At 38.6% G+C, this 18,741-nt stretch overlaps 8 protein-coding genes and 1 non-coding gene across 9 annotated transcripts in view; 2 read left to right on the top strand and 7 right to left on the bottom strand.

Annotated features, from left to right (window-relative positions):
* Positions 1-1,569: 1,569 nt before the first annotated feature.
* CBG11298 lies at positions 1,570-3,030 on the bottom strand (the record flags this gene model as incomplete). The annotated part of the gene is made up of 5 exons (XM_002635035.1): positions 1,570-1,701; positions 2,325-2,402; positions 2,451-2,611; positions 2,657-2,861; positions 2,908-3,030. The coding sequence occupies 5 exons, from the start codon at positions 3,028-3,030 to the stop codon at positions 1,570-1,572; spliced, it is 699 nt and encodes a 232-aa protein (XP_002635081.1).
* Positions 3,031-4,121: 1,091 nt separating this feature from the next.
* CBG11297 lies at positions 4,122-5,411 on the bottom strand (the record flags this gene model as incomplete). The annotated part of the gene is made up of 5 exons (XM_045236549.1): positions 4,122-4,253; positions 4,459-4,513; positions 4,566-4,638; positions 5,070-5,247; positions 5,289-5,411. The coding sequence occupies 5 exons, from the start codon at positions 5,409-5,411 to the stop codon at positions 4,122-4,124; spliced, it is 561 nt and encodes a 186-aa protein (XP_045094571.1).
* Positions 5,412-6,183: 772 nt separating this feature from the next.
* CBG29032 lies at positions 6,184-6,255 on the bottom strand. Its single transcript has one exon. It is a non-coding gene (tRNA).
* Positions 6,256-6,828: 573 nt separating this feature from the next.
* Cbr-sel-9 lies at positions 6,829-7,735 on the bottom strand (the record flags this gene model as incomplete). The annotated part of the gene is made up of 4 exons (XM_002635033.1): positions 6,829-6,953; positions 6,999-7,106; positions 7,312-7,516; positions 7,562-7,735. The coding sequence occupies 4 exons, from the start codon at positions 7,733-7,735 to the stop codon at positions 6,829-6,831; spliced, it is 612 nt and encodes a 203-aa protein (XP_002635079.1).
* A 301-nt stretch (positions 7,736-8,036) lies between these two features.
* Positions 8,037-8,331, bottom strand: CBG26888 (the record flags this gene model as incomplete). Its single annotated transcript, XM_045236551.1, has 2 exons — positions 8,037-8,229; positions 8,273-8,331. The coding sequence occupies 2 exons, from the start codon at positions 8,329-8,331 to the stop codon at positions 8,037-8,039; spliced, it is 252 nt and encodes an 83-aa protein (XP_045099181.1).
* A 333-nt stretch (positions 8,332-8,664) lies between these two features.
* CBG11294 lies at positions 8,665-10,423 on the bottom strand (the record flags this gene model as incomplete). The annotated part of the gene is made up of 2 exons (XM_002635032.1): positions 8,665-8,798; positions 10,156-10,423. 2 exons carry the CDS (start codon positions 10,421-10,423, stop codon positions 8,665-8,667), a joined length of 402 nt encoding a protein of 133 aa, XP_002635078.1.
* Positions 10,424-12,929: 2,506 nt separating this feature from the next.
* CBG26889 lies at positions 12,930-13,420 on the top strand (the record flags this gene model as incomplete). Its single annotated transcript, XM_045236552.1, has 3 exons — positions 12,930-12,996; positions 13,046-13,134; positions 13,292-13,420. 3 exons carry the CDS (start codon positions 12,930-12,932, stop codon positions 13,418-13,420), a joined length of 285 nt encoding a protein of 94 aa, XP_045099182.1.
* A 1,312-nt stretch (positions 13,421-14,732) lies between these two features.
* CBG26890 lies at positions 14,733-14,987 on the bottom strand (the record flags this gene model as incomplete). Its single annotated transcript, XM_045236553.1, has 1 exon — positions 14,733-14,987. One exon carries the CDS (start codon positions 14,985-14,987, stop codon positions 14,733-14,735), a length of 255 nt encoding a protein of 84 aa, XP_045099183.1.
* Positions 14,988-15,845: 858 nt separating this feature from the next.
* CBG11292 overlaps positions 15,846-18,741 on the top strand; it is a gene marked incomplete at both ends in the record, with an annotated part of 5,715 nt that continues 2,819 nt past the window's right edge. Inside the window, 3 exons of the mRNA XM_045236554.1 lie at positions 15,846-15,929; positions 15,974-16,100; positions 16,310-18,741. The exon at positions 16,310-18,741 is cut by the window's right edge and continues 2,339 nt beyond it. Coding sequence (XP_045094572.1) covers positions 15,846-15,929; positions 15,974-16,100; positions 16,310-18,741 — 2,643 coding nt within the window. The remainder of the gene's footprint in view (positions 15,930-15,973; positions 16,101-16,309) is intronic.

The following is an 18,741-nucleotide window of genomic DNA, read 5'->3' on the forward strand; positions in this document are numbered from 1 at the left end:
TTTGCGGATTTGTTATCGTGATTTTCGTGCGTTTTCATTCAATTGTTTCAACCAGTGAAAAACATGAAAAAATACGGAAATTTTAAATATTGTTAGGTTACGGTAGTTGTCGTTGTAAGACCTTCGGCCACGGCCACTGGTAGTTCTCTTCCGATTTTTCCGCACCAAAATAATAAAACGGAATGCGAAAAAAAACAAAAACTTTTAATTTTTCAAAATAGTGAGAAATATTTGAAATTCGAGCACATCAAAAATTACCGTAACCACTCTAATAAAAAGCCACTCTAGCCGTTAACTTTCAGCTTGTATATATCGGCTCTTGTAGAAGATATCAAAAAAGTGTCAACTGATAAATTATTTATCATAACATCACAAACATTTTATCAGTTGACACATTTTTGATATTTTTTACAGGAACCGAGTTATATAGGATCAAAGTAAAAAGTTTGGGACGTTATGTTAAAGTGCTTATGGTATAAAATGTGCCTGTATATCTCGGTCCCCGTCAAAGATAGGAAAATTGGTAAATTGGTAAAAACTGGTAAATTGTTTATGATAATATTACAAACATTTTCTCAGTTGACACATTTTTGATATCCTTCACAAGGACTGAGATATTGAAGCTCAAAGTAGAAAGCCAAGGGTTGGCGTTCTATCAGAGTGTTTATGGTATTTTGCAGGGTTACTGTAGAGCAAGTTATTATAATAGCAATTTTTCAGAAAATTAGAAACTTAAGCTTTTAAAGAAAACTCTTTGAATCACGGTCAAAAAGTATCCTGGAATTATGGTTTGAAAAAAAAAAGTGGACGAAATAAGAAATTACCGTTAACACTCTAATAGAGCGCCACCCGGACCATCCACTTTGAGCCTATGTCTTTCAAAAGATATTTAAAAAAACGATCAATTAAAAAAACTTTTATCATAATATCAGCTATATTTTATTAGTTAACAACTTTTTGATATCTGTCACAGAAAGTTAGATAAATAGGCTCGCGTTCTATTAGAGTGTTTCCGGTAGATTTCAAGTTTGAAAACATTCGAAACCCAAGCCATGAAAATATACTAAAACCAAAACTGGTCTAATCCCAACATTTCAATATATTTTTTTTCCATTTTCACAAAACTCACTTTGACAAAACCGCTGTGTCCTTCCTCCCCAACTAACTCTAAAATCCGATATGGAATAGTGTGGATCTGGAGGAGACGCAGAAAAAAGAAGGAGGCGGCTGATCAAACCAAAATCTCTCTGTGAATATTGTTCATCCAACTGTCTCTATTGTTGACGTTTTGTGAATGTGTGTTTGAAAATGTGATGATGATGATGATGACACTGTGTGTGCAACACAAAAGAAATATGAAAAGCGAAAACTTTTGGTTAGATCATTGAAAATTTATTTAGGGGAAAAAGGAAAAAGTACACAAGGAAATCCAGATCTTGACCTATTTTGGGAAATGTAAACATGTAAAATCTTGATGACGTGGAGATATTCTGGTGGCGGAAGGTCCACAACGACAACTACCGTAGCCAAAAATATGCCAAAGCCAATGGTCGTTTCTCTTCCACAGCTCTATTCTGGCAAGTTTTCATAGTCCTGTATTGGTTTGAAATTTAAACGAAGCACTGTCGTTCCATCATCCAAATTTAGCACTTTTTGCCCTTTGGAATCCACGATGACGTCATAGGACATCTCTTTGAGACACTGAAAATTGATTTACAGTGTGAAGCTACAGTAACCGTCAATAAAGTATACAGAACACGAATTTCGCAGTTTATTCTCGGCCATTTTGACAATTTTCAGAAGTCTGAAGCTCGGCTGTCAACGCTCCAATCACTTTGAAAATTTTGGAGTATGTAAAATTGACCTAGATTGAAAAATTTGCATTCATAGAACTATTTGAAACTCCTTAGTTTTTCAGCTATTTGTCGATTTCCGAAGGACATCTTTTTCACGTTTTACAAAACGGCCAAAAAGAAAGACTTTTCGAAATCGGCAAATAGCTGAAAAACTAAAAAAAAAATTTTAATTCTGTGAATGCAAAGTTATCAATACAGGTATGTTTTACACCCTCCAAAATTTTCAAAGTGATCGAACACTCACAAGCCGAGCTCGAGACTTCTAAAAATGGCCGAAAATCTACTGGAAAATATGTTTTTGTATATCTTTCTGACCGGGACTGTATCTCGGTTCCTATAAAACATATCAAAACGAACGTAGGCAATTAATAAAATGCTGCTGGTATTATGATAAGTATTTTATCCGTTGACCGCTTTTTGATAACTGTTACTGGAACCGAGATATATGGGATCAAGAATAATGTTTACCTTAAATCCGGCTTTCTCGAGAACCATCTGATTAGCAATCGAAGTGGTTTCGGATAGCACACCTCCTATGTCGTATTTCTTCAAAAAATTAAATTTAAGTCAAAATCACTGGAACGACCGACTCACCCTCAAGTTAGTTTTCGTCAAATTTGTATACGTCATCTTAGTTGCGATTCCGCCACGGGTGAACTTGGGAGCCACACTTCCAAGCTCCCTATGAATCACAGCATTCACTCCAGGTGGAGCGATTTTCCAGAAGTTTGAGTGAGCCGTATTCAAAAATTCGACTGAAATATTAGAAGATTGGTCTACAGGAATTACAAAATACTCACGAAACAATCTCAATTTTTCCGGAACACCTGAATCGTCAAAATCCGCATTTCCAATTGGATCAGTGCGATTCCAAACCGACGCTACTAGACACCCAGCCAAATCTCCATTCTCTTGGAGGACTACTGTAGAGAAGGGGTATTTTAGGCAGCGGGTTACTGTAGTTGTGAATGTGTTGTGCGTGATTTCGGGGGAGAGTTTCATGGCCTGAAATTAGAAAAAAGTCGGGGTTTGTGGATTCGCCATTACTCACCCTTGCACATGGTTCCTCCTTGGCGAAATGATTATCCAGAAACTTGATAATATTATCCTTATCTTTGGGTTGTGCGGCTCGGAATAGGAGTTGTTGTCTTCGCAAAACTCTTGATAACAACATCGTAAAATAGATCGAATACTGGAACGAAAACTTCAGATTCAAAAAAATACCATAAACACTCTAATAGAAAGCCACTTGTACTTTGAGCTCATATAACTGTTCCTGTAACAGATATCAAAACGTCGTTAACTGATAAAATGTTCATGATATTATGATACATATTTTGTTTGTTGACTACGTTTTGATACAGCTAACAGTAACCGAGATACAGTACCGTTCAATACAAAAACGTAATTTTCAAGATTTTAGGTCACTTTCACAATCAGAAGTCTGGAGCTCGGCTGTCAAGTTTCCGATCACTTTGAAAATTTTAGAGGATATGAAACAGACTTAGATCAGACACTTTGCATTAGCAAAATTTTTAGAAAATTCCTTTTTCTCCGATTCTAAAAAACATCCCCTTTTGTCCCGTTTTTGCACTGAAAACGAGAAAGAAATCTGTCTTTCAGAAACCGGCAAGTAGCTAGAAAACTTCTGCCACTGCGAAGTTTTCAATCTAGATCTGTTTCACACCATTCAAAATTTTCAAAATGATCGGAAACTTCACAGCCGAGCTTCAGACTCCTGAAAATGCCAAAAAATCAACTGGAAAATATGTTTTTATGGGCTCAAAGTGCAAGTCTAAAGTGACCTTTTATTAGAGGTATACCAAGTGGAAAAGTTAGATACTTCCTCGGGTAGAGGTATTTATGTTATCAATCAATGATAACAACAGATAACAACAAAAGTTTGAACTGTGGTGAACGGAGGGGGGGGGGGGGGGGGGGTAAGACAAGTCAGCAGGTTGTTTTGTTGATTTTCAAAAGTTCGTTGATCAAAATATATTGCGTTCTGTTACTTTGTTATTCTTTAAACTCCATGGAAAGGCATAAGGCACGGTCGGTTGTGTAACAGCATTGTTGTAAAAGTTGTGCTATCGATTCTGAAAAAAGAAATCAAACAAGTAAAAGTTCTAATTGACATGTCAGATTGTACTTTGATTGTTTGCATTGAACCGATTGATGCTAATGATCATGTGATTCTATCCTTTTCTTTTTATCATCAAATTCTTCTGTTGCAGAAAATCTTTATAAGTCAAATTGAAAAAAAAGTCATTCTGGAAGATCTCCATAGTCCTCTATTGCTTTGTAATTCAGTCGCAGAGCTGTAGTTCCATCATCCAATTTCAGAATCTCATTTCCTTTTGAGTCCTTGATATCGGAGTACGGTAGTTCCTTTAGATGCTGAAATTTTTGAAAATATATAATTAAAAACTTCCAAAATCAGCTTGCCTTGAATCCTTGCTTCTCCAGAAGCAACTGGTTTGCTAACGAAGACGTTTCAGATATCACACCACCAATGTTGTATTTCTAAATCGAAACTTTTCAAATTTTTGAATTAGCGGATTCTGAATTCCTGAATATTCCTCTTTGTCATATTGGTATATACCATTTTTGTGGCGATTCCTAGACGAGTGAATTCTGGAGCAACACTTCCCATTTCTCTGAAATACAGTCAGCTGAAATCTTATAATTCAATTTTTTGAAAAAAAAAACCTGTGAATAACAGAGTTGACATGTGGCGGGGCGATTTTCCAGAAGTTCGCATGAGCATTATTGATGAATTGGACTAAAGTTGACAATTAGATTCACAAGGTGGCACATAATCACAGAGACTAAAGTTTGTACTAACACAAAATTAAGGTAAAGCGTTTTACTGGGCTCAAATTTGGAGGGGGAACATTCCAAAGTAAACTGACCAAGTTTCAAGATATTTAATCAACTTTGAGCTGAGTTATCGCTTATCAAAGTTGATTCCGTTGATCCAACGGTATTCATCTTTGGGAAATCCTAACAATACCTAGACTTGAGGAATTTCTCTGAAGATTTCAGCAGCTTTGAATCAAGCTTAAAGTTATAGCTCTACCAATTTTCGTGCTTCCAGGAAAGTTACGCCTAAAGATACACCTGTTTTTATCAGTCAGGGTAATTATACGACACCCTGTGAATCGAAACTAAAAATGCAAAACTCACCAAACAATTTCAATTTTTCCGGAACACCTGAATCGTCAAAATCCGCATTTCCAATTGGATCAGTGCGATTCCAAACCGACGCTACTAGACACCCAGCCAAATCTCCATTCTCTTGAAGGACTACTGTAGAAAATGGGTATTTCAGGCAACGGGTTACTGTGGTGTTGAAAATCGCTTCAGTGGTTTCTGGACCTAATCTTAGAGCCTAAAAAGATTCCACTTTCCAGAATACTTTGTCAAAATTACCCTTAAACAAGGCTCCTCTTTAGCGAAATGGTCAGTCAGAAATTTTATAACTCTTTCCTTGTCGGTTGCCTTTGCAGTTCGGAATAATAATTGAGGGGTTCGTAGGGTTTTGGATAGGATCATGGTCACCTAAAATTTTTTTGCTAAAAATAAAATTTTTCAGAAATTATGAAACGAAAAAAACTAATACGTTAGAGGCTTGAAAGAAATGAGCACTCTTTTCACAATTTTCAAAAGACAGCCATCAATTTTTTCGCTGTCACCAGTCTGTTTATCAAAAAACCCGATCATTCCAGTTCCTTGTTTTGTTTACTATACTGATGTCTATAAAACCTTCACTATTGTGAGAAAAACAGAAAATACACAACATTTATTTATTCATGCGAATTCTAGAAATCACCAGCCGACGCCTTCAACTTTGAGCCCATATATCTCGGTTCCTGTAAAAGATACCGAAAAGTGGTCAACTATTATTGTTGTCCGAAAAAATTGGGGTTGAGACGCAGACAGTTAATCGAAATATTTCTCTGCGTCTCCACCGACTGTGCGCTATTTAGGCTTGTCGCTTCGAGGTGCCTACTGTATTCAGACTGCAAAAAATACTCTCTCGCTCCAATTTTTTCGCACAACAATAATAACAAAATGTTTATCATAATATCATAAATATTTTGTTAGTTGACAAAACTTTGATATCTTCCACAGGAACTGAGATATGTATAGATATATCATATAGGGGCTCAAAGTTGACGGCTTGGATGACCTTCTAACGGTATATGCAATCTTCAGAAGACCTTATAAACCTAAAATTCTTCTTTAGATTAGCCAATAATGGTATTTATCATCGTTCCACATTCCCATCATGTTATACTTCTGCAAAAAAGAAGCAAAAAGCGATAGGTCCCACCGAGATTTGAACTCGGGTCGCAGGATTCAGAGTCCTGAGTGCTAACCACTACACCATGGAACCGACAGCGCACCACTATTGCAAGTGTGTAGATAAACAATCAACTTCGGCGACAAAATGAGAGGGAAATGCCTTGAAGGGTGTCTTGACACGAAAGTTTGCAATTACAAAGAGATCAATGGAGTTGAAAAATAGAAAAGAAAATCGATGAAGAACAGCACCTGCAGTGTAGAAATCCAGAAGTTTAAGTGCACAATTTTGAGTTTTTTTTTCTATTGTGCATTTTCTCAGAAAATGCGAAACGAAGAATCGGCATTTTTTCGGTTCGATTCCATGGAGCCTTCATTTCTCAGAATCTCTGAAGACCGGTGAGAATTCCGCTGAACTGTTTTCCTGGACAGCATCACGATAGATGGCATTCTTGTGAGCTGAAAATGCTAGGGGAGAAAATTTGGAGGCATTTTTAAATTCAATTTTCGTATATTATCCGGGCTAAAAGACATACAATAAATTACATCATACTAACATCACTCATTTGGGAAAAAATAACCCATAAGACCAGCAATTAACAGAAGGAAACAAATAAATAATGGGCAAAAAATTGAAGAACAAGAGAAACGCGTTATAAAACTAGGTTTACACCATCGTTCGCACTTCGAAGAATCGCTTCAAGTAGAACACTTGTCCAATTGTCATTCCGACGAGTACGAATGCCTCGAACGCCGCCCACATCACGACACGAGAGTTGGTGTTTTCGTTGACTGAAAATAAGTTGGTTTTTTAGGAAAAGGAAGGAAGGATCTCACTGTTTCGGTGAACTCGTTCTCTCACTTCCATGTACTCTTGCTCGTGTTTCACGGACATCAAGGCGGAGGAGAGCTCGCGGACCATCTCTTCCAATTTCGCGTTATCAGCTGGAATGAAGAAATTGACATAAATAGAAAATTCTAGTTCTAAAATTTAGGTAATTTTTCTATCAAAGCTGCGCGCATTGTTATGAAGCCAGGTTCATGCTTCTAACGATTTCTACTTCTTCCAAGGTCCAGGATTATACTCTCCGGCATAGAATTTCGTCGATTATTAGAATCTTTTTCAAGTTTTAACGCAAATAAACCTTACCAGCATCTTGACTAGCAGCGGCTCCTGGTGCTTGTTGATGTGGCTCGGTGATCTCCACGGTGAACATCACAGCCTTCGGCGTCATAGTACTCATCTTGTTTCCGAAACAATACGTGTAAATACCATCCATATGAGCGGCAAATGTGAATTTTCCGGACGATTCGCGTTCTCCTTTGTAGATTTCCTTGTTATCCGGTCCAGTGATCTGAAGTACAGATTTTTATTCAATTTTTGAGGAAAAAATCAATACCTTGACATCAATATCGAGGAATCCGCCTTCGGCAACCTCGAACATTAATCCCATCTTTGTTCCGGAGGTTAGTCGATCGAAAAAGCATTGTTCCTCATTGGCGTCGACGTGAATGAAGTAGGAGGCGGCTGGGGTGACGAGCAGCACTGCCAGAGCCCATGTTATCGAGTTCATTTTTGTCAGTTTTTACCTAAATTTTTGAAAATTAATTATCTTTAAAATTGTAGATCAATAGACGGAGGATAACGAAGGTTTTCAACGGAAAAACGGAAGAATATTCACTGCGACACGTCACAAAATTGCGCTAAACAACGCGCGCTACGGGATAGCGGAGTGACGTTTGTGAAATTTTTTCTGCATTTTGCTTGATTTTCAACACTTTATTAAGTTTTCAAAGGCTATTTACAGTCAAAATGATTCAACAAGTATAATTTAAGTACAATATTTACAGTAAAATCAGTGAAAAATCATAAAATTAATGTTTCGTCAGCCGAGTCACTGAAAGCACGGCAAAGACGAATCCGACAAGAAGAACGGTTAAAATAAGCAGTACGAAAATAATTTTTACAGATTTATGAATTCCACTCGGTTCTTGTGGGCACTCGGGATCGTAGCCAGTTTCAATGCTGTACACCGCCGGGATAATGCCGTGCGGAGGGAGAGTGATGCTGGAAAAATGATAACAAATCCTAAAAATTAAAGTAAAAATACCTAGACGTCCTTCTAGAATTCGAGTAGAATCGATCAAGATCTTCTTTGGAGTTGTGCATTTTTTCTACAATAGAAATTAAAAAATATATACAACGATAAAATTGCTCAAAAATAAAAAAAAAACGAAAAAAGAAAGAAAGATTCACAATTAAGCTTTGTTATTGACACTTTTTATATCGATGGTCGCTTAGATAACTGTACCAAAGCGACCTCGTGAATCTGAAAGAGCCTGAAAATTTGTATGTTTACACGTGTCACATGGCCTAGAAATAACATATTTTTATCATAAAAAGTCTGTTTACACACCTTGAGCTATTTTGAATAAAACAACGACCAAACATTTTATTGAATAGATTGAAACACAAAAAATAATAAATAATACGAAAAAAAAATTAAACAAGGGAAACGGTCATCAGAACAGCTAAGACCAGAATAACAATAGCCAACATTATGATAAAAGCGAGTCCGAAGAGTTTGTTGAGTTGACGACGGAGGTGTTGATTGCGTGCAGGTGCTGATCGATAAGCTGAAAATTTTCCTTTTTTTCATTAAAAAAATTGAGACAAAGGTCCCAACTATCGTAACCTAATAAAATTTTCATTTTCTGGATTTATATTCAGTCAATTTTTCACTATTATTCTTGTCCGGCGCCGATGAACCTTGTGACCGAAAAATTGAGTTAAAGGCGCATCGTCGGTTTTGAAGCGAAATGCGCCTTTGACACAGTACTACGGAATTATTGTATTTTTTTGCCTATTCCTCTTGGGTTTTTGTGCTTGTTTTCTTTAAAATTCTTCAGATTCTCTTGAATAATCAACTGAATCCCCTTTTAAAGTAGAAAAAAAGTCGACAATGGATAAATTAATTGCGAAGTACTGTATTAAAGGCGCATGAATTTATTTTGTAAAAACCGTAGTTGTTTTCGCTTCACGACCGACGATGCTCCTTTAAATAAATTCTCGACCATCGGGGCCAGACAAGAATAATAGTGACATCCTAAAAGGAGCATTTAAAGGTGGGAGGACAGGAGATTTTTCGTAGGATTTTTGTAGCTAGGGTATGCATTCTACCGTGACGGTGTACATCGCTTAATGCCACTCTGCGTACAGCTGTCGTCCTCGCCTTTATGTATGCAATCAGGCGGCAACTTTCTCTTTGCCCGCGTGGCTCAGTCGGTAGCGGCGCCGTACCCTCAATCATCGCCCCCACAAGTTCAACTCCTCGAGGGGCATATTTAAAAGGAATTTCGAGAACATTATTTTTTCATGTCTCCCCACCTTTAAAGGAACATGTATTCTAGTAATTATTTTCTGGCCTACTTTTTTCGATTTTTCAATGAATTTCGTCGATTTTAAACTATTTTTGTTTACATGAGGTCCGAAAAACCGGGAAAAAAAAATCATAACATTGAAAATTATGGAAAATAATCACGAAAATACATCATCCTTCAAATGCGCCTTTGAGAATGTCGCTACCGGATCTGCGCACCGCTCACAGAGGGTTCTGCAACGATAACTACAGTAACCTAATAATATAATTATTTTCTCGCTTTTCACTAATTTTCGTCGATTTTTTCGTTCTGATTTCTTGAAATTGCCGGAAATTTGAAAATTTCGAGAAAATATATCCTGAAAATAAAAATCTATTTAGGTTGCGGTAGTTGTCGTTGTGGGACCACTTCCTAAGCTCCGATTTCTGTTTAATCCTGTCAAATTATTTTTCCGGCAGTCACCTTTTTTACGACTTCGCAACTTTCAAAAATCAATTAAACTTTAATAAACCACCTGATACTGTCTGCAGAAGCGCATCCTTATGTTTGAGAATAACCTACTGATAACGAACTCGAAGAGAAAGAATAAAAAAAAATCAAAGCTCAAACTCACTTCTATGCATTCGAATCGCATACGATTGTCGTGGAAGTACAGTATACACTCGTTGAGGTGGCGGGGGACGTTGAGGCTCCTGAGCACAAGGAGGTCTTGAAGGGAATTCTCTAGGACAGTATGCCGGAAGTTCGTCAGTATAGATGTCTCCGTTCGTCGTGTAGCTGGGAGGGAAGTCGTAATAACTGGGTGGTGCTTCTGGAAGGGTTCTTCGCGGGGAAGAAATTGGTTTTGGGATTTCGGCGTCGTTTGATGTTGATGGATTCATCTGGAACTTTGTTCTGGAATATCAGGATTGAAAAAAGGAAACACAAAAAACGGTATACATGAATTGAAGTGAATTGGTTGGGTCTCCGAAATTTCGTTTGACCTGTGATAGAAGTCACTGTAGACTCTTAATTTTGAGCTAATTTATCTAGGTCCTTGTGAAAGATATCAAAAAGTAGTCAACAGGAAACATGATTGTGATATTATAATAATCCTTTTGCCAGCTGACTACTTCTTGATATCTGTTACAGTAACCGAGATAAATTGGCTCAAAGTGCACATATATCCTTCTATTAATATGTTTATGGTAAATTGAAGATGAAGTTAAGAATATTAAGGCTACATCGAAATTTTCACTGTTCGGTGAACCTTGTAGTTCCAAAAATCAAAATTAGTTTTCTAGGGAAAAAATGATGATAAACTTTTTATTAGGGTGGATCCGTTTCGCCTACGCCTGCCCACCCTTTACAGTCATTTCCTAGAATCAAAGCTGTGGAAAAGAGACCGAAGGTCCCACAACGATAACTACCGTAACCTAAAAACATTTTTGTCGGAAAATAAAACTTTTTGATAGTCGAAAAATTGACTGAAAAGCGCACAAAAACCGTGAAAATGAATCGCGAAAATAAACATATATTTAGGTTACGGTAGTTTTCGTGGTGGGACCTTTTCAGGGACCACGACCACAATCTTGAATGAGTTAATTTCAGATCACTAAAGTTCAATTGAAAAAATCCTCAGAACGTGTCTTGACTGAAAAAGAATTAGCCTCGAACAATGGTCTCAACTGGAAACACTCTTTCTCGTCCCCTTCCTTCCCCCATCTGATAACAAAATCTTGCACTCTTTTTCTCTAAATTTCGCCATTAACTGACCTCTTTCTTGATAATAATTTGGTGGAAAAAATTGTTACATGCACGTTCGAAAACCGTCTTATTGAAAAGTTGTGTGTTATCAGCAACAAAAAATTATCTACAGGAAAATTGAAACATGTGGCGAGTGCGTAGATGAGCAGAATTAGTTTTCCATTGAGGATGTAGAGTCTAGAAGCTTCTGGAAACATCTGAAATATTCTCAGTGTTTCCAGAACTTTCAAAAAATACATTTTCCTGCTTTCAGTGCAAAAACGGGCCAAAAACAGGTATCTTTCAGAAATCGGCGAATAGCTGAAAAATTAAAGATTTCCAAAAATCCAAAAAATTTTGTGAATGCAAAGTTTTCAATCTAGCTCTACTTCACACTGAATTTTCAAAGTTATTGGAAACGTGATAGGCGAGCTCCAGTCTTCCGAAAATGGTCAAAACCACCTGAAAAATACGTTTTTGTATATGCTATTGACCGGTACTGTGTTATACTGAAACTATAAATTGCAATCCAAAATTCGGGAATCTCATTTTCTATATTACCGTCATCAAGAATTATATGAAAACAACAAACTGTGTTTTAGTAAATTTTTGGTTCCTGAAAACATAGATTCGGTTCACTTCAGATGTATTTCTCTATTCGAAAAAAAAACAACCATTATTTTTGGGAAGGACTAGGATCATCTTTCCTGGGAAATTCAAAATTTTTATGAGCCTATTTTTTTACCTTTTTTTCGAAGACTTCAAAACCAGGAATATCAAAGATACAGTACTTTTGAACTTCACTAATTAACTTTAATTCGTGTTAATTACCAGATTTGAGACGGAGCCAATCAGCAGTGCTATTTTTGACCAATTTCAGGAGTCCGAAACTCGGCTGTCAAGTGTCCGATCACTTTAATAAACTTTGGAGAATGGAGAAGAGACCTATTATAGATTCAAAACTATGTATGCACAGAATTGTTTGAAAGTTCCTAGTTTTCCGGCTATTCGGCGATTTCTGAAAGAACCCTTTTCTGACCCATTTTTGTTCAAAAATCGTGAAAGAAACAGGTGTCTTTCTGAAATCGACAAATAACTGAAAATCTAGGATTTTTCAAAAATTCTGTGAATGCAAAGTTTTCAATCTAGGTCTGTTTTACACCCTCCTAAATTTTCAAGGTGATTGGAACCTTGACAGCCGAGCTCCAGATCACTGAAAATTGTGAAAATTACCGAAAATCAACTGAAAATCACATTTTTGTATATCTCATTGACCGATACTGTACATATCTTTCTCAAGTCAAGTGCACAAATCCAGTCAAGCTCAATCAAGAATTGATTTTTTAATAAAAGTTTTTAAACAAAATTCAAAAATAGAAGAATTCAATTTAAACTTTGTTGACAAATTGTTCTGAACGTGAAGCTCATCCTTCTTTTCTTAATGTCCCTGTAGCCTTTTTTCTCAGAAAATCTCCTTCCTCCATTCTGTGTCCTTTAGTTTAATAGTTCAAAAAACTGTGTTCAATCGACCAAATCTCACTTTGCACAAAATGAATACAAATGAAATTTATTAACATAACCCAAGTCACCAAATTAGCATGTGTGCTGGAGAAAAGTGAATAAAAGGAGGACGCCATCCCCCTCATTTCATCAGAAAACACAATGAATTTGGTCTTCAACACTCTTCTCATCACCGGACTCATTGCATGCTGCGAAGCCGCTTGTAACAGTTAGTCCCAGAAACGTTTGGTGTGATTCAGCTGACTGTGATTTTTCAGCTTGCGCTTGCACCGGCCACCCGGATCTTTTCACGAAGGAATTGGTTGCCGGATTCGAGCAGACTGTAATGAACTTAACGTTCATTGAGGTGAACTGTCAGAATCGTCGATTGTAAACTGGAATTGGAGTGCGATTTTGGGGGAGAAGAGTGGGACTTCGGTGAGAAAATTGATTTTTACCCTAATTACGATGGTGTGGTGAGTTTTTTTGTTGCTATATCTCTAAATGGTTTTGGTTATTTTCAGAATGACCAAGCTACAAGCCTTGAAGCCTTGGTATGCGTTGGAGGCAGCACATGGCAAGCACATACACCACGCTTCACCGAAGTTAAAAATATTGGATGTTACGGAGCTAAAAATAATCTACCATTTTGAAAAAACTAAATACAAATAAACTGTTTTGGATCATTTTTCTTGTCTTAATTTTAATGGTTCTGAAATCTCTTTCATGTTATACATATTTTATCAGTATTCGTTAACTAGCTCCATCTGAAAATATCTCGTTAAATTACTTCCGAATTCATTAAGGTGTAAAGGGACCGATTCTGAAAATCTAAAAAAATTGGCTAAGTCGGTTGGGTTCAAACATTTTCAGTCCATTCGAAATCTTTACACAACTGGAACCAGACTATTCTTAAAAAATGAGATCTGACTTGAATCTAAATTGACGAACTTATACATATTTTAAGGCATTCTCTTCACTATGTCGAACAAATTTTCAGACGGTTCTCAGAGGGCGGCTGAAAATTGTCTTCTGAAAATTTTTTGGCTGATTTGTGCTCGTACTATCCTTCTAGACCTTTGGAAAAAGACAGTTAAGTGGTGAGGCCCAGGCTCCCAGGCTCCCAGGCTCCCAGGCCCAGGCTCCCAGGCACCCAGGCTCCCAGGCCCAGGTTCCCAGGCTCCCAGGCTCCCAGGCCCAGGCCCCCAGGCCCAGGCCCCCAGGCCCAGGCCCCCAGGCCCAGGCTCCCAGGCCCAGGCTCCCAGGCCCAGGCCCCCAGGCCCAGGCCCCCAGGCCCAGGCCCTTGTCCTGGCTCCAGCCGGAGCTCCTTCTCTGGTCCCCTATCTGGAGCCCCGAGAAGACGAGAACTGATTCTTTCCTCCTTTTTCCTATTACTTCATATCTTTATGAGGCCAATGGGTCATCAAGGGTCATAGACTTCAAAATCAATTCACGTAGTTTTTTTTTCTATAAATCGAAAAGTTTTATCTTTTTTTCCTCAAACGCTAGTTTCTCCACAATATGTTTTTTTTCCACGTTTAAATAACACTTGAATTTTCAATTTTAAAAAATGAAACTCCTTATGAAGAGCTTTTCTTTGAACCTGATTATCTCGTTTCCCGTTTGAGATATCAAAAATGTGTCTACTAATAAAATGTTCCTCGTGATATCAGTAACATTTTGTTAGTCGATCATTTTTTGACATCTTACACAGAAACCGAGATAAATAGGCTCAAAGTTAAAAGTGACAGCGTGGGATCTTTTGGAAGTCTGCCAATGATCGAAAATGAATTTCAAGCTTGAAAGCGCTTGAATAATAAAGTTCCAATCTTCTAGTATACCGTGGCCTAGAAAACTCCCATTTCCTCTTCCACATTTTTTCCAATTTCCAGGTAAACGAGGTTACCTCCAACAACGATGGACCGCGTATCAGGGGATGCACGAAAAATTAAGGGTATTTTATAGTCAGCGTTTCCGGACCTGTTGCACTGAATTCGGCATTTTTTCCCTTATCGAAATTTCAGGGCCTTTGGAACTGTCTCTGAAGAAGAAAGAGCTTTCAATTCGAACGTTTTCTGCTGACTCTGAACGAAAACAACTAATCCTCAAAGTTCTGCTGTTTTGTGATTTTTTTTTCGAACTGATGAGAAAAAGTACTTCTGAAATCTGATCAAAAACAAACAAATAAAAAGTTGACACCTGTGGGACTCGAACTTCCATCTTTCGGGTAAAAGGGTAAAGCGTTAACCGCTACAATACGGGCGGCCACAAGACTTGTGATAGAGATGGCGAACACGTGTGCGGGTTCATATCAGAGATGTCAGGAATTCCGACTTCCGACTTACTACTTCCGATTTCCGGGCATTTTTTCACTTCCGACTTTCTAGTTCGAAATTTCACTAACGACTTCCGACTTCCGGAAAATCAGTTTTAATTCCTGCTTCAGACTCTCAAACTCCGGCAATGAATTTTTGCGAAAAATTTTGCGAAATTTGCTCTTTTTGGCCAGAAAAATAATAAAAAAAATGTTCAAAATTAGCGCCAATAAAATAATGCTCCGAAATAACAGTAGGCTATAAAAAGTGGAACATTTGAAAGTTTACTTCCGACTTCTGACTTCCTATTTCCTACTTCCAGGCAATTTCTCACTTCCAACTTCCGACTTCCGATTTGGCCTAATGACATACAAAAAAACAAGTAAGATAAAACTGGTAGGTACCATTGTAGTAGTAGATCGTTAAGGAATGAGCATCGTTACGTCTGAATGCATACCCTAAAAAACTCCGAGAAATCTCCTCTTCAATTTTTTTGGAATAGTCTAGCTTGCCCTCAATCAACTTTTTTCTGAAAAAAAGAATCTAATTGCCCTTATGAATATGAATTGTATCACCTCAGCAAGTGCTCATTAGCAAACTAGATCTCTTGAACATTGTTCTAATCAATGTTTTTTTAAACAGAAAAAAAAAACATTACCAGTTTAAAACAATCAATCTGCATATGTGTCTAATTTTGCATATTCATGAATCCCAAAAGTGAATAAAAAGCGGAAAAAAATGCGGTTGAAGCGGAAAATCACGAATGATTCCAACCACCTTCCTTCTACTTGTGTTTTTGGCACAAGTTGATGCTGCATGTGGGCCTGCACCCACTGCTCCCCCAGAGGTCAGTTGAACACTTCGAACCTTCGAACCAAAAACCTTTTTCAGCCAACTTCTTCTACTTTGAAGTTCAGCACTTTGGAATCTTTGATTACTTCAACGACAAAACAATTGACGAACTCTGTGAATACCATCAATGTGGAAGTTTCCATGACTACGAAGGAGCCAACTTCAGGTGTGTTATGGGAATTTCGGGGAATTTTAGCGTATGATTTGAAGAATTATAGAGCTTTGAAATATCATGTTCTAGTACAAAACACCTTTTAAAAACGGAGTCTATGAAAAATGGGCTAAAAATCCGGAAAATCAGGGCCATATATGCGATAATTGATTATCTTACAAAACCAATTATAACACCAGCTCAACTATTCTAATCCAATACAGAGCCTTCGACAATCACCATGGAACCTAATCACACCACTACCGAGACGTTCACCAATACAACACTGCCATACAACAACACATCAGAACCTCAAACTTCTACTGTTGAACCTTCCCTTACTTCTACAATGCCTTCGAACTCTACTATCGAATATAACACAACTGTTATTGAATCAACATTCACATCTTCGCAATCATCTACTCGTCCATCGGAATCTACCATAACTGGATCATCTACTGCACTTTCGGAACAATCCACCAGACCGTCTGAAGGTACCACTGGTGGTACTGATTTTTCCATAAGTCCTGGATCATCTACAATACCTTTCGAACATTCTAATAGATCTTCTGATTCTACAACAAGTGGTACTGAATCTTCTACAAGCCCTGAATCATCTAGTACATCTTCTGAAGTTACCACTGGTAGTACTGAATCTTCAACAAATCCTGGATCATCTACAACACCTTCAGAACAGTCTACTAGACCTTCTGATTCTACAACAAGTGGTGCTGAATCTTCTACAAGCCCTGAATCATCTAGTACATCTTCTGAAGTTACCACTGGTAGTACTGAATCTTCAACAAATCCTGGATCATCTACAACACCTTCAGAACAGTCTACTAGACCTTCTGATTCTACAACAAGTGGTGCTGAATCTTCCACAAGTCCTGGATCATCTACAACACCTTCAGAACAGTCTACTAGACCTTCTGATTCTACAACAAGTGTTACTGAATCTTCAACAAGTCCTGGATCGCCCACCACACCTTCAGAACAGTCTACTAGATCTTCTGATTCTACCACAAGCGGTGCTGAATTTTTCGCAAGTTCTGGAACGTCTACTACGCCTTCAGAACCATCCACCATATCTTCTGATTCTACGACAAGTGGTGCTGAATCTTCCACAAGTCCTGGATCATCTACAACACCTTCAGAACAGTCTACTAAATCTTCTGATTCAACGACAAGTGTTACTGAATCTTCAACAAGTCCTGGATCGCCCACCACACCTTCAGAACAGTCTACTAGATCTTCTGATTCTACCACAAGCGGTGCTGAATTTTCCGCAAGTTCTGGATCGTCTACTACGCCTTCAGTACCATCCACCATATCTTCTGATTCAACAACAAGTGGTGCTGAATCTTCCACAACTCCTGGATCATCTACAACACCTTCTGAAGTTACAACTGGCAGTAATGCATCTTCCACAAGCCCTGGATTGTCTACTATACCATCAGAACGATTCACTACATCTTTTGAAGTTACCACTGGTAGTACTAAATCTTCAACAAGTCCTGGATCACTACAACACCTTCAAAACAGTCTACTAGACCATCTGATTCCACAACAAGTAGTGCTGAATCTTCCACAAGTCCTGGATCGCCTACAGCACTTTCTGAAGTTACAAATGGCAGTAATGCATCTTCCACAAGCCCTGGATCGTCTACTATACCATCAGAACGATTCACTACATCTTTTGAAGTTACCACTGATAGTACTGAGTCTTCAACGAGTCCTGGATCGCCTACAACACCTTCAGAACAGTCTACTGGATCTTCTGCTTCTACCACAAGCGGTGCTGAATCTTCCACAAGTCCTGGATCGTCTACAACACTTTCGGAAGCCACCACTGGCAGTACTGAATCTTCCACGAGTCCTGAATCATCTACTACACCTTCAGAACCACCCACTAGATCTTCTCAATCTACCACAAGTATTACTGAATCTTCCATGGAACCTTCCACCACAACTACTGAAGCTCCGACCACCACCACCATGGAACCTTCCACCAGAACCACTGAATCTTCAACCACCACCACTATGGAACCTTCCACCACAACCACTGAAGCTCCGACCACCACCACTATGGAACCTTCCACCACAACCACTGAAGCTCCGACCACCACCACTATGGAACCTTCCACCACAACCACTGAAGCTCCGACCACCACCACCATGGAACCTTCCACCACAACCACTGAATCTTCAACCACCACCACTATGGAACCTTCCACCACAACCACTGAAGCTCCGACCACCACCACTATGGAACCTTCCACCACAACCACTGAATCTTCAACCACCACCACTATGGAACCTTCCACCACAACCACTGAAGCTCCGACCACCACCACTATGGAACCTTCCACCACAACCACTGAAGCTCCGACCACCACCACTATGGAACCTTCCACCACAACCACTGAAGCTCCGACCACCACCACTATGGAACCTTCCACCACAACCACTGAAGCTTCGACCACCACCACCATGGAACCTTCCACCACAACCACTGAAGCTCCGACCACCACCACCATGGAACCTTCCACCACAACCACTGAAGCTCCGACCACCACCACTATGGAACCTTCCACCACAACCACTGAAGCTCCGACCACCACCACTATGGAACCTTCCACCACAACCACTGAAG

Source organism: Caenorhabditis briggsae, assembly GCF_000004555.2.
Source record: "Caenorhabditis briggsae complete genome, chrV, whole genome shotgun sequence".
In the NCBI taxonomy this organism is placed as follows: domain Eukaryota; kingdom Metazoa; phylum Nematoda; class Chromadorea; order Rhabditida; family Rhabditidae; genus Caenorhabditis; species Caenorhabditis briggsae.